The following is a 15249-nucleotide window of genomic DNA, read 5'->3' as shown; positions in this document are numbered from 1 at the left end:
AAATGCAGAATATAAGAATTACATCAAGAATTGTAGAATACAAAAATTATGTCAATAAAATCCCAGAGTGATTTACCTTTTGCTAAATGATATCCTAAATTTTAATACTAAACCTTGCATCTCCTAGTAAGTTTAGATTATTTAATATGAACATATGAAACATCTTAAACTATGCCAAATTTTTGTGGGTGACCTCAAATTCAACTTCTAAGGAGAAGCAAATATATAGGGAATTTATGCAAGAAAACATGCACACACATTTGGAACACTCTGTAACCAAGAGCCTATGAGAAAAGGTAAATATTAAAAAAGAGGAGGCAGCTGAGACAAAGCATCAAGAATTAAAAATATTTAGCTGATACTAAATATTTTAAAAAAGAGAGTTCAGAAGTGTTGCCTATCTTACTCTGATATTTTTAAATTTCTTTCCACTTCTGATGATCTGGAAAACTTAAAAAACTTAATATTATTTAAAAAAAACACTCTTACTAGCTAATTAATGTATACTTGCTGCATACTGTAACTGATATATTGGGCATGCCAGGAGCAGCCCTCTCTGTCCACCACTATGTCAGGGCATCCTCCTGTGGACACCAGGAGTTTCTTGCTGTACCAAACCTTGTGAGATAAAAATCCGAGGGTGCTGCGGGACAGTCTTTTGGGAACATTTCTGGGAGTTGTGGGCTTTATTTTGGAAATGTCAAAAAGGGAAAAAGAGCCTTGAGGCTATGAGGCTGAGAGCCAGGACTCTTAGACTGCCAGCTGTGCAAGCCCCATAGCTTGTGTAACCTTTGTGTGCCAAATTTTCGACCTCCACAAAAAGAGGAATATAAATATTTCAGATGGAAATACTACACATTTCCTTGTTTTGATACTCATACTGCTTGAGAGAGTGAGAAATACCATATAAATATGAAAGCAGTGACAAGTGGCTTTGTCCAGCACCAGGACAAATAGAGTGGAAAAGCTTTTAAAAGGCCAATCCCAAGTATGCACACATGAGTGCATGCAGGAAAAGAAAACCTCAGCTTGTTCAAGACATCCATGCACTTCTTGAGAGTTAATGTAAACAAATGGAATTGCCCATATGAATATCATGAAGCAATATAGACTGGAAACAGTTAAAGGAGTCTGCCTACTCTATTCTGTGGCAGAAATATAAACTACATGCTGTTTGCATTCAAATGTCACATCAAAAGATTAGGTGTATCAATTTGGATAGGCAGTTGTGAAAAAATGCTTCTGGAGTACAGGAATATTAATCTACTGGTCAATCCTTCCCCAACATAGCATGTTAAAAGATTAACTTCCCTTCAGTACCAAATTCCTATTGAATATATGATTGAAAAATTCTAATTTTATGCAATTTTTAACTCTTGTGTACTAGTGACTTACAATGATAGAAAAAGTACACAATCCTGTTTTTCAGTCTGACGCAGTTATCTCTGATGCTTTGAGCTCCTCTAAGTAGTCACTTGACTACAAGTTATAACACACTTGACTTTTCATATATAAAGGATAGCTTGAGATATTTTTGAGCTTTATTCAAAGTGTGAGCAGTGCACACACTGGATTAATATCAGTGGAAAACTTTCAAAAAACTCCAGTTTTTTCTCACCATAAGTGTTCTCTTTCTTTACTTTTCTTTTTTCTGAAAACAAAATAAGCTAATTATATGCAATCTTGTGGTTTTATGACTGTATTTCCACAGGTTTTGGTATGTGTTTTTCTGTTGCAGTTGTTATTTTAGAAAGAGCTAATATGACTGACAGAGCAGAACAATTTATCCTAGAACTATATATCTTTTTGTGGGCAGATACGCCATGATGAAAAAATAACAAAATTGAAATATGATACAACTTTCAAAAACATAAAAAACTCATTGCTCTTCTCTTTGACAAGCTTGTCACAAAGGTGAGACTAAAACAAACCTCCAGATACTCGATATTAATAGGCAGTGATGAACAACAAGGCTCCTGCTCTCTCCTCACGTGCCAGGGTGTTCAGGGGAAAGCAGCGCTATTGAAGTTGAAGTCGATACACTGAATTCTCTTCCATACACTTAACACTAACTTTCTTGGTGCTTTGAAGTTAATGGAGTTATTCTGAAGTTAATTGGGTTTAACTCAGAGGAAAATTGGACCCACAGAATGAGTGCTAATACAAAAGGCTTTGGAAGCCAGCCTGCATTGCTGGTCAGAGATTAACAGCGTAGCAGAAAAGGACCTCTCAGAAAACAAGAAAGACAGGAGGCTGATGCAGAGGAACTTGCCTACTCTTTTGAATTGGCAGCTGTATCACATACTGTAGTGGGGAGGCACTCAGCACTACTCTCCACCAGTTCAAATCAATTTTCTCCTCGGTTCTTCACCACAAAAGTATGTGTATGATGTAGAATGAACAAAAGAGAACTGTCAAAGTGGTTAGCACAGGTCTGGGATAATGGGATAATGGTTACAGGGATCAGAATTAGTTAATATCTAATGTCTTGAAATTATACATGCAACTGTGCTGAAAAAAAATAGATCCAGAAAATACATTTTATTGTATGTTGTTTGAAAATCTGTCCCCAGGTTAAAAGACAGCATCACTTCTAGCTTCTCACAGTAACATTGGATCAGTTGGTCAAAATAGTTTCTATGATCTCAAACCAAGAATGGTGCCACCAGCTATACCCTAAATTTCTTCCATGGTTACTGAGTGCATTTGCATAGTAATTGCATTTACAGTACAGTATGCAAGCCCACATAAAGTGCCCCAAATAAAGTTAATTCCTAAGACTTTTATATCCTTCAAATAAATGCATATTAACCAGCAAGGTTTTATCTTTCCCATCCTGACTCATTTCCTTCTTCAGTAAATGATCACTCTGTAAACCATTGACTTTCTCCATTATTATTGGCAACTATAAGAAAGATTTCTTGCACTAACAATAAGACAGGTGTCATGTGAATTGGGATACATTCATTTTGCTTTATACATTTGTAGAGAATTTAATCTGTAATTACTGGAGATGGTGACGACAATTTTCTGTAGAGTGCTGGAGGAAGTGTCAGATGTAAAACCTGCTCAACATTTTCCCCTGTTGGGCTGTTACTTTCTCTCTCCTAGACTGAAAGGAAAAAATAGGCAGTTGGTAATTTTTCAAATACACCACATTGAGTTCATGTTAGATTCATTGCTAGCATTGCCAGCAGGGAATACCTTTCCTTTTAATATGAACTATGAACAAAGGACACACTTTTGGTTGTGCATGTTCTTGCTTGGCAAATAACTGACGCTGGCTGACAAAAGTCTCATGAAAACAAAGACACATCATGGTCTTTTAGGCCATAATGGCCATTCAAGCCATCCTAAAATTATCTCTGAAGGCTGGAGAAGTGGTTGCACTTCCTTCTCTATAGACCTTGCCTGTGAAATTACACAAGCAGCTCTTCTCTTCTGTTTGATACTTGAGTGTAACTGCTAGCCTGCTGCTACAGCTGCAAGCTGGGCCCAAGTACCTGCAGATATAAATCAAGAGGGTTTAGTGGGCAAGCAAGAACTACAAAAGCTTTTGTCCCTCCCTGTGTCACCAGTTGGCATAGCATGTTACCCATGCCAAATGACCAGATCTGGTCAGGTGGCCATGGAGGTAGACTGAACCCAAAATGTTGACTTCACTTAAGGGCTTCGGGGAGGATTTTTAGCTGTGGAACACCATGGGCTTTTCTGGCTTTTCTATTTCTATTGGTTTTCCATTAGTCAAGACTGATGGAACAATATTTTTCATCTGGTAATGGTAGGAGACCCAGTCCATGACTGCCATATGCTGACTTGGTTTTGAACATTGTTATTTCCAGAGTGGACAGATGTAGTCCAGTCAGCTGAGAAATAACCTTAGCTCTGGAGTGGAAAATGTAAAATTCAGGCCGGTTCAAGGGACAGCAGCTGACCTGCAATGAGAATGAAAGTGGGCAAATAAATCATTGTGATGTCTGCAGACTCTGACCTGACCTTCATCAGTCCCAACAGACTCATTCCAGATTATTTGCAAGATGACTTATTTCTATAAAGCCATATGGCCACATTTGCACAGTAGGAATTCACATCAGCAAAATGCATTATGCAAACTTGGATACAAACCCTGTGCACAGATGCAGGGCAGGTCTTCAACTGGATGCAGCTTCATTTTGGGTATGAAACCATATATGCTGCAGCAGTGCAAATGTTAATATGCGCCTCTGCTATGTATCTGCTGCTGAAAGACTATTTGAACAAATCTGGATATGCTAGTGCAGTGTTCTCCATGTTGTTCAACATCATGAGAGGATGCTTTCCCAGTTTTCTCTGGGATTCACTCCTGAGAGAGTCTGGAAGTCTCACAGTTATCAACGCTCTCTGGCTAAAGTGCAGGAGTCATCTCTGTCATTGCTTTCCCACTGTAATAACTTTAATAATAGTAATAAAGCTAGATGAATTATGTACCTTTTCCTCCTTCCCATGTTGAGCAAGAAGAGAACCAAAAATCTATATTAATTAGGTTATATGGCACGCTCATTTAATTCTCTAGAACACTTAGAGTACTACAGAGAGGAGCACAATGGAAATGCCTTGGAAGATGAGATTAGATGGGTGTGATACCCGGGTCTCACTGGGATTAATAGAGTTTTTTTTTAAATTGGGGTGGTTAAATGAATCTGAAATGGTGTGCATTTTCTCTGAGCAATTATTAAAACTGCAGTTGAGAGCTCTGCCAAAGTTTTTGATCTGTGACTCCTGTGTCCTGACTTCCCACTGCTCATCCTTTGACAATTACACAAACAAAAGCTTCTGGAGACTTCAGGACTGGGGCAGCACCATGATTACCATCAGACTCTCTGGGTAGGAGAATGGCCAGCTTTCTGTTGGGACTTTGAGCCTCTGAAGGTAGAGGGAGCTAAGAAATGAGTGTAAATGGTTTCATTTGTAGTGTGTATTGACTACTTATCATCATCCTACTCTTTTTCAAGCACAGGTATAGAGGAGCTGGTTGTGGGAAAGGAAGCTCTTGTGATACTTCCAGTTGATTCTAAATTCTTTTGAGACAGAGATTAGATTACCTTCCCAGGTCACCTCCAGAGCACCCCAGGGTTCTCCTTTGGGATTTATGACACCTCCAGGACATCCTTGACCTTTGGTTGCCAAAGTACAGGGATTGGGAGACCAGATGGAGACAGTCCAGCCCAGGCTTCTCCTACTGGATGCTGCTTTCAAGACATAGTAGAGTAGAGCATGAACCGAGACACAGAAAGGGAAAGTAACGTCAGAGCCTGTGGCAGGTTCCATCCTTAATTCCTTAGGAAAAAATCTATCTAGATCCTGGAATGTTTCCAGGCATAAGAATGCTCAAATGTTGCCCAACACAGCTAACACCTCCCAGACAAGTCCCAAGCTCTGTTAGGGTGTTAACATGGCCAGGAACCATTCAAAATATGCTGGCTACATGCAGCCACTTGGTTTTGCAGGTAAAGGCTATTTAATGCAATGGACATAAGCCACTCTGTGGTAGCTGAGACCAGTGCTTGAGAATGAGTCAGGCACTATTAATCCAGCAGAGCTCAATTCATTAGCTCTAGTAAAACAAGGAACAAGAAAAACAACAACAAAAAGCCTTTGTTGAGCACTTGGGCATGTTTTGGGAGGAGCTTGCTTTCTTCTCTGATTAATTAGTTTTTACTACTTATCCTTGGCTGAATTCCTACTGAGTCACTTTGGGTATTTGAAATACACCCTGTCCAATCTACCTGCCTTTTAAAAAGAGGTTTTTTTCTAAAATTTGTCCATGTTTTGGACTTATTAGCATTGATGATATTCACATTTTCTCATTTATTTCCTCCCAGCTTTAATACTCTTCCATATCTTCTGACTTCACTTTCTCACTCTTTCTAACCCTCCCCAGCTTTAATTCTACCTGTACCTACTTATATATACTTTCATTTCCTCTTATGCTTCTTGGTTTTCCCAGTTTCTTGTAATATTTTCTTCTGATTATTGTATTGCTTCCTGTGTATCGTATTGCTTCCCTATCACTCCTTTCATAATGCCACCTTTTTGTCTTGACCCCTCGTTCCTTTCTATACTGACATTTTCCTTCATTATCACGGTTATTTAATACTAGAAAAGTTTGCAGAAATATTCCTTGTCCTTTCCTTTGATAATAACAATAGTCATTTTCCTTATCATTGTTTCTTATGCTTTAACCAGGCTTGTCTGTAAACAGCAGTACAAAAAGAACAGTAAGGAGGTGATGGTATAGGAAAGTCCAAACCATAGTAATGATGTGATATATGAACGCTGTGTGGTATTTAAATCTAACATGCACTCTGGTGAAAATCCATCTGCAGGCATTCTCTTGATTTGGCCATTAGATTCACAAAATTCCCTTTGATTTCAATGTGACATCATATGGACAAACCTTTAGGTCTATGTACAGTCAAAACAGACCTCCAGGAAGAATTTGGAGTCTGGGAAGGACAACTCATAGTAGAGGAGCTTAGGTCATGAACTTCTCTACCTATAAACATGAAGCTGGATGCATTAAATCTCAAAGAACTTCTAATCATAGCCTTATCAGGGCACAACAAGGCACATTTAATTGTAACATCAATAAGCTGCTGCACACCAGGAATATTTGAAAATATGTGGTTATTTTCCTTTTCCTGTAAAATGCGTTTGAAAGTAACAAATGCTTCTTGAAATTCAGGACTATTTCCATAGAAATAGTTTTTAGAGAAAGTTGTTAGGTATGAGAAATAAAGCAGACCTGTCAAGTTTCCCTCATCAGTAGGAGCCAAATTATTGCTGTCCAGTTCATCCACAAAAGCTGGCTGATATTAAGTCTTCTGGCACTGGAAGATTTATATTCTCTTTAATTTTTTCAGAATAAATACTCTCCAAGCAGGATGAAGCCCGCACAGCACGAACAAAGAACATGCTATATTTAAGAGGTCATGTCTGACTTTGAACATATGGTAACAATTCTTGAAGTCAGAAATAAAATGTAATACTTGTAATATGGCATGTAATACTTTCTGTACTCCACCAAATTACCAGGGAGACAGATTGTGCTTTTCTGAGTATACTGACAAATGTCCCTCCTCATTATGATTTTGCCCTTTTTGTATTACCATATCATTATGCTTTTTCTTCTGTACTCCAGTATGCAATTTAGATTACTGCATTCTTTGGCAACATTAAATATTTTCAGGATTGCTTAGAAAATTATCAGATATTTATTATTCTTCAGACAATATGAAATCATCAGTAGAAATATATACCTCAAGGGGAGCCACCCATTGCATTCAGCCAAACCAGCCAACCATTCCAAAGGCAATAAAATAGCGTTTATCACCAGGAATAAACTGTGACATTTCCTTCTAATGAGGTTTCCAAGCTTAATCTTGTTAGCAGCCATTTTACATTTGTGATGCTAATAATGTGGGGACCTGAGTAGGAACCTGATGTTAATAATTAGTTGCTGTTTTCTTTTATAATCTTCTTCTATATGATTTTAGCACAGAAGCACACTTCCCTTGGTTTCTCATTGTTGGGGGCAGGGCATTTCTGTGGCAGTAGTAGAGGTGGAGCCTTAGCTGAGCTGATGAACAAACAGGATCCATGAACTCGTGCCTGAAAAACAGAAAATGAGAAGGCCCATGTAGCACAACCTATGTGTATTTATTTTCACAAAGGAAAAGAAAACTGTTCTTTTGAGATGGCAACTCCCCACACAGCTCCAACTCAGAAGCCAATGCTTCTGGAAAACCCTCTGCATCTGCAGGGACATATCTGTTGCCCCTCTGCCACTGGCTTGCACCTTCCTCATGGCAGCATGGCTCTTTCTCATCTTTGTTGTGAAGCAGCACCAGCTGGGAGGAACCATGAGATGCAGAAAGGCAAGAGCTTTCCACATTTCCAGGGATTTCTCTTCTTTTCAGTGAAAAAAGGAGCCAGTGACTTGACTCAATATGGAAGGAAATGAGAAATGGATAGTTTGGGCCAGAGAAAGCAAGACCAGAGGAAAGATTATTCCCACCACCACAGGAAAGGCTGGAAGAATTTCTTTGTCAGGCATCAATACAGGAGAACATGTCAGATGGTTGGGGTGGTCCTCCCTGGTAAAAAAACCTATTAAACCTTTGCATGTCCCCCCAAACCTGGGAAAGGAGGAAGTCTCAGCAGGCAATAAATTGAGTCCATTGCTTGAGAGAGGAAGTGGGACTCAGATTGTGTGGTTTGTTTTTTTTATTTTAAATGAAGAAACCTAATTAAAATTATAAGAATTTCCTGGGGAAATCCTCAGCCTTTTCATTTTTAAGAGCCTTTGTATTACAAAAGGTGTTTGAAGTCCTTGAATTTTTACCCTTTAGCCACCTTTAATCTAATTTCTAATCTCTTAATAGCCTTAATTGAGTTCTGAATACTTTAAATTATTAAACATCTTTGGGGGATTATGATTTCTATTTCTGATTATACAAAATAGTATCAATTGCCCAACAACATCCCCCCCATTTACGTCAAATTAAACTACCAGGGACGTAAGGCATATACTTCCAAGGCCAGGATATCTGCATTGGAAACACTTTAAAAGACTTGTGCTTTCAAGCAGGTTGAAGATGATGAGTGGTAAGAAATGAGGGAACAGCAAGATCCCAATGTAGGCCCTAAGTCATTGTAGGCTCATTGTCTTTTTGTCACCTTTGCTCTATAGGTAGAGGCTACCCATGGCCACGGAGCAAGCAGTGGCCAGCTGCCAGGGGCAGTGGGCCATGCAGATGCCCGAGGCACAGACAAGAGAGCCACCTGCTTTTCTCAGCTGGGATGGATCTCCTTCCCATCCCCATGCCTTGCCACATCCCCATTGCTCCACTACCAGGGACAACTGCCCAGATTTAGACCCCAGTCTAATTTAGCTTGGGTCTTCAACTGCATCTAAGCCTCTTTGTTCCTCTGAACTTTCTTATCTGCCCTGTGTCTACCCTTCTCAGAGGCTTACTACCTTACTATGCCTCTGATCATGAACCTTCCTCTTCCTCTGCTTGCCCATGGCCCCTGGAACCAAGGCTATTTATTATTTCCTTCCCCCTAAACATCTTCCCCACTTCCCCTTGGAAGATGCCAGCCCTGGCAGGGGCAGCAATCCTCACCAGACTGAGGCACCAATTCAGGCACCACTCCAGAGGCAAAAAGGCTCTGGGGAACAGAGGACAGACAGCAGCAGATATGGCATCCAAAACAGATATTTGCAGCATGAGCTAGTACCAGTGGAAAAGCTCAATTCTTATCAAATAAAGCCTCATTTGTAAAAATCAGGAATTTATTTGCCTGAAAACAACAAATGAACAAACTTTATTAATGTGGAGAAAATATTAGCTTTTTTTCCACTTTTCTTGCTTTTGCTTTTTTAAATTTTACTCCAACTCTTTTTATTAGACCTCAGCTTTAGTTACTGTTAATTTGCCTCCACTTATTTTCATCTCCCACCTAAGAAACAGCTTTAATATCCAGCACCAGAAACAACATCTTTTGACAGCAAAATTTGTTTCCCTAACTTCAGGGCAAGATTTCAAATTGTCATTTCTGAGTATCTTGCATGTTTTCTAGACATTCTAGCAAAAAGTCCATGAAGTTTCTGAGGAACCCACAATTGTGTTTGTAACTCATCACTGATACCCACTGTAGAATCTGGCTTTATATATATAAAACAAATTACTATTCAGTGTACTATTGTTAAAACCTGGATCTAGCTGCCACCATTATTCAGGATGAGCAATGCTCTACTTCAGTTGTCCTATTGATTAAATATGCACAAAATGTACATTATTAGACAAACTTGAACTATTTACTGGTATTATTTTCAAGTCTGTATTGCTGTAGCAGCTATGATTGCCAGCTGAGCTCTAGGGAGATTGGTTTTTTTTTTATAATGTACCATTACAGAAAAGCAGTATCTTCTGTGAGCATGCAGTCTGAGGTGCTGATCCATGAGGTGTGTGTACTCAAACTTTGCTGCTGAAGCTCTCCATCAGTATCCATGGCTGTTCAGAGAATAGATATCTAAGCATATATGTAGTTTTATACTTCTGAGTTCAGATTTACAGTTCAATTTTAAACTTATTCCTGTTCTTTTTATTTTTTTTGCAATATTGAGTTTTATTGTGTACCTTCTTTTACATTTACTACCTAATAAATGCCTTCCTAACAGGAACATGCATATTTAGACATATTTTTAAATATATTAATTTTTTATGGACTATATGGACCAGAGTAATTCTAAAATATGAGTTAAGACATAATTCTGTAGTTCAGTGTCTCTGCAGGACTGTCCTATGTTCCTTACGTAAAAAGCCTGACTCATACAAGTGTGATAGCAAGATGAAGGCCACTAAACTGAAAGATGAAAACAGCCAAAAGATGTTGGTTAATGCATTTTGGCTGAAACACTTTAGTTTTAGAAGGTCAGCATAAAAAGTCATTCAGCTCTCCTTCTTACCCTAGAAAGAGAGAACAATAATAAAATCAGGCAGCAATAAATTTAGAGCAAATTAAAAAAATACTTTTATGTAGCACATGTCCTGACTATAGAATTCATTGCTGTAATAGGTCACCAAGTTAAATACCATGGATGGATAATTTTATCATTACTCTTGAGCCAAGTCCTCCCTACCATAGCCAAGCCAACAATCTTCAGTGAAACTGAAACAAGATCTAAGTAAAACAGTAAAATTTACCCCAGTATTTGTGACATGGTTATACTCCGTGAGAACAATCAATGTAATTAGATTCCATGCTCAGCACTTCATCTGTTTACTGAAGTGGAAGAGTGAACTCCCTTTTACCACCCCATAATTTGATAAAACCTCCATAAAGGGGTTTTAAAAATAATAGACACTGACCATGGGGACAGTCCTGGGTCACAGATGCTCTACTGAAAAACTTGCTGTAGCTACAAATTACGCTGGACAGCTATAGGAAACCCAGGGCATGCATAATTATGTACTATAGGACTACATACATAGATTTGTACTGAGAACCTACTTCCCCTGTCCTCACCTACAAAGAACATTTCAGCCCAATGAGAATTACACGATGACACTATAAATTACATGCCAGGCTTCAGTCTGATCTTGCATATTTATACTTTTAAACCTTTCAAACTACTAGTTTCTAATTAAAATTATACCATGCTCTTTCAACAACAATAACTCAGTATATAAGGATCTTGCATACCTTTCAAACCTTTCACAAGGAAAAAAGTCAGCCTTAGTTTGCAAGTGAGTTTATTGTTTCTGTGGCTTTAAGTAACACAACCTCTTTAGAAGCAGACGGCTCGTCAGCGTGCTGGCTGGAATGTGACACAGAAGAAACGAGTCTAGAGCTAAATTCGAGGAAAATTACTGTGTGCAGGCCCCAGTTTTCAGTAAAAAGAAGATTCATAAGATAACTAAGTACAACCTTTAAAGTGAGAGCCAAGTCTACCTAACACTAGTGGGGAAACTCTACCTTGGTCTCCAGGGAGAGGCATTACCAACCCTATGGCCGCTTTACTGCCCCTCATCACTACTTCAGCCTCACATAAGGAAGAGGGAAAGCTTCTGCCTTTGCCTTTACAACACAAAGGAATTGATTCCTTTGCTATTACCACTTCAGGGCTCAGGGAATCATCTTTTTTCCTCACATACAGATATTAAATGTCAGTATCAGCAGTTGGCATTCAGCAGCCAACGCTGTCAGAGGGAACATCTCGGTGGTCATTGCCTCAGCCTTGGCAGGAGAAGCAGGGTGAATGCAAATGCAGGCAAAGCCGTACATTGGCCAACTTACCAGCAGGAAAATAACCTTTAGTACTATTCTCTGCCTGGAGCTCCAGAGGGAGATGCCACCTACTCAGAGCAGAGGCTCCTAGGAAGAGTGCCGGAAAAGGGTGCCACGGCCATCCTAGAAGGAATCGTTGTGCACTTGGGAGGGGTTCCTACCAAAAGACACTGTAGCACAGGGCCCATGGGAATTGCCTTTTTTGGGGTAACTTCCAGGATGATGCAGCCTGGGGAGACAGAATGAGGAGAAAATTAACAGCTCCAGCAGTGATGACCCGCTGCAGGGATGGTGGATTTTCACACCTGCAGCCTCCATACGTTCGTGGTGCAACCCGCAGGACAGGGAGGACAGACGAGCACCTGCGGTGCTCTCTCCATGCTGTGCTCGCCAGGGTCCGACCCCCATTCTTCTGCCTGACTTCGCTCCAGCTTGCCCCATTACCGCACCCTCGGCGTGAGGTGCAGCTCCTCTCCTCTCCTCTCCCTCCCTTGCCCGGGCCGCCCGCACACCGCGGGGCAAATGCCGCCACCCCATCGGTGCTGCTGGCACGGCTCCCTCGGGGCGCCCGGCGACACCGTCCATCATTGCCGTTTTACAGCCGGGCTTCACTCTCTCAAAAAAAAGAGAAAAATAAATTTACTTTTCCCGCCCACGCAGCGATGCTTAATTCAGGGAAAATAAAATCCAACAAACCCAGACACCAAGCGCCAGCTCGGTGCCGCTGGCTGCGCTCCCCCGCTGCCCGGCCCGCCGGGAGCAGGTGCTCGGCGCTGCCACCGCCCCAGACCCCCCCCTCCCGCCGGCGGCGGCACCTTGCGAGTCATCCCGGCTCCCTCCCCTCCCCCCGCCCCGGGCGGCCGTCGGGTGTCGCTTCCCATTTCACTTGGAGATATTTTCGGGTGGCAGGAGCCGCCTCGTCATTTCCGCCAGGAGAAAAAGACACCGGCGCGGCAGCCGCGGCGAGCCGCGGGAGCCGCTGGGCACGAGAGCGGGCAGAGTCGAGCCGGAGCCCCGCTCGCCGCCGCCAAGGACCTGCCTCTCGGCGGGGCCGGGAGCCGCCGCCGCTGCCCGCGGGTTCGCGGGGGCGGGAGGCGTCGGAGCGTGCCGCCCCCTTCTCCCCCTTCCTCCTCCTCCTCCTCCCCCTCCCCGCCGAGCCGGCAACATGAACTGAAATCCCCAGAGAGGCACAGAGGCGGCGAGCGAGCGAGCGGAGCGAAGGCAAGCGGGGATATAGCGGCTCTCTGCTCCCGCCGCCGGGATTCCGGGCAGCGCGGTCCCTCCGCCCCGCACAGCCTCGCCCCTCGCCCGGAGAGCGGCGGCCGCCCGAGCCCCGCGCCCCCGAGTCGCCCATGGCCCTCATCATGGAGCCCGTCAGTAAGTGGTCGCCGAGCCAGGTCGTCGACTGGATGAAAGGTGAGGAGCGGTACCGGGGCCGCGCGGTGCCCTCTCCCATCACCCCCCACCCCCGCCCCGCAGGTGCGGGGAGCTCCGCGGCTTCCCCCGCGCCGGGATCCCGCCTCCTGGCAACGCCGGCTGCCCCCACGCGTTGGCTGGGTTGGGAAGGGAGGCGGGAGGCCGTCGGGGCCACGTCGCTGGGGCCGGGGGCCGCGCTGCCCCCCTGCCCCGGGCTCAGAGCGGGGAAGGCGGCCGGCGGTCCCCGGCTGCCCACAGAGCCGGGGAGGGGGCTGGGGGCGGAGGCGAGGCTGTGCCCGGGGGAGCCCGGGGTGCTCCCGGGTGTGGCGATGGAGCCGCCCCCCAGCAGCCGAGGGACGCGGGAGCGTGTCCGGCTGCTCGTGGCGGGTGCGGCGCGAAACGCCTCGCGAGTGAAAGTTCAGCCGAACGTGCGGCGCTGGCCGGTGCTGGGGCAGGCACGGCTGGGGGAGACACCGCTGCGACCTCCCCCGCGAGGAGGGGCCGGGGGCGCTCCGCGGGCGGCGGGGCCGGGGGTCGGTCCGCGCCCTCGGAGGTGCCGCGGCTCCCCCCGCTGCCGGGAAGCCGCCCTGCCGGGCGGGGCCTCCTCCGGCCGGGCCGGGGGCTCCGCGCCTCAGGCGGTCGCCGTCCCCATCTCCGGGGGCTGCGCTTCAAGATCCAGGATTGAAGGGAGCGCGAACAGTCTGGGCTCTGGGCTGAGTGTGGTTGTTCCGCTGCTCCGCTTCTCCCGCTCCCTCACCTGTCCTTCCCTCAAATAAACTCTGATGGGTATAAAATTTGGACCTTTTGGAAACGCTTTTCTTTTATTCTCTGTGTATGCTATTCTGTGGTTTTAATGCTGTAATGTGAAAAAGTATTTTGTTGTGTGATTTTTGTATGTGTGGGGTATTTTCACATTACCTTTAAGTTAAGCTGCAGCTGTGTTTTGAATAAATCACCATCTAGTGTTATATATCTTTATAAAAAGATAGAATGACCGGATGGGTACAAGTTTTGAACAACTGCTACATTGTGGGAGTTCTTTATAACATGCTGTGTGCTACCAATGTGACAGTTTCATCATCCTTAAAATTTCAGGCATATAGCATATGTTTCCAGTTATTCAATCCTGGCATTTACAGCTAGCGAGCTATAATTGTATTTAGAAACATACATCGCTTTGCACTTTCGGAAGCATTCTCACTCTATAGAATAATAATCTAAAATAATTATGTAATAGTTCATATCCTGAGAAATAAATAAATATTAATAAGAACCTTGAAGAAGCTACAGATGATCAGTATTAAGAGCAAACAGTTTTCAACTTCAAAGTGTTTTTTACAGCAATTTGGCTTCCAACATTTTTACTTAAAAATAAAAAGATTGTGTAGGACTTTTTTTCTAATCAGTATGTGAGATACATTCCCCATAATTTGGGGAATGCATAAAAACAATGAATTTACAGATAATGCATTTTTAAAACACCTAAAAATGTAATAAATCAACTACTTTTCATAAATGACAGGTGAAGTGCTTTGCATACTCTGCTTTTGTATTACATTATTATAAAATCAGTAATTTGAAAAGAACAGGCTAAATGGTAGCATTAGAAATTGTGCTGCTGGATAAGGGTTTGTAGTTAGAAACCTGTGACTAACACTCAGAGCTGCTGATCTTTTAGAAATAATCATGTAAACTTTAAAAAAAAAAGGCAGTTATTTCAGTCGTGCCCCCTTTCTGGAATACGAAGCCTGTTTTTTAGTGTTTAACCTGTTTTTTCTGGCCTGAGTGTTTGATTGTTTCCCTGGAGGACTTTCATTTTTACGGAGTGAACTCATATATGTTGCTTTGCGCTTCCATTTCTTCATTTTGTATTCTGTGCAGCATGGGAACTTTCACTTAGGTGGTGCAAGGAGATAAAGCACCTGCCTGTGACTGGCACTCTTGGAGGAAAAGCACCTAGGAAGCCACTCTAGTTTCAAAAGTTGAGTCTGGAAAGGA

At 43.0% G+C, this 15249-nt stretch overlaps 1 protein-coding gene and 1 long non-coding RNA gene across 4 annotated transcripts in view; one reads left to right on the top strand and one right to left on the bottom strand.

The window, feature by feature from the left end:
* Positions 1-2522: 2522 nt before the first annotated feature.
* On the bottom strand, positions 2523-8704 carry LOC128804181 (uncharacterized). The gene is made up of 2 exons (XR_008435961.1): positions 5082-8704; positions 2523-3112 (listed from the first exon to the last, which is right to left on the bottom strand). It is a non-coding gene; the product is annotated as an uncharacterized LOC128804181 (long non-coding RNA).
* A 4284-nt stretch (positions 8705-12988) lies between these two features.
* Positions 12989-15249, top strand: part of CNKSR2 (connector enhancer of kinase suppressor of Ras 2) — a 202267-nt gene continuing 200006 nt past the window's right edge. For all 3 annotated transcript variants that reach the window (XM_053971090.1, XM_053971089.1, XM_053971088.1), the window contains exon 1: positions 12989-13251. In XM_053971090.1, the coding sequence (XP_053827065.1) occupies positions 13188-13251 (64 nt within the window). In that variant the 5' untranslated portion in view covers positions 12989-13187. The remainder of the gene's footprint in view (positions 13252-15249) is intronic.

This window comes from Vidua macroura, chromosome 2, assembly GCF_024509145.1.
Source record: "Vidua macroura isolate BioBank_ID:100142 chromosome 2, ASM2450914v1, whole genome shotgun sequence".
NCBI lineage: Eukaryota > Metazoa > Chordata > Aves > Passeriformes > Viduidae > Vidua > Vidua macroura.
Note: the sequence above shows the minus strand (reverse complement) of the source record. Positions and strands in the feature narration are given on the sequence as shown.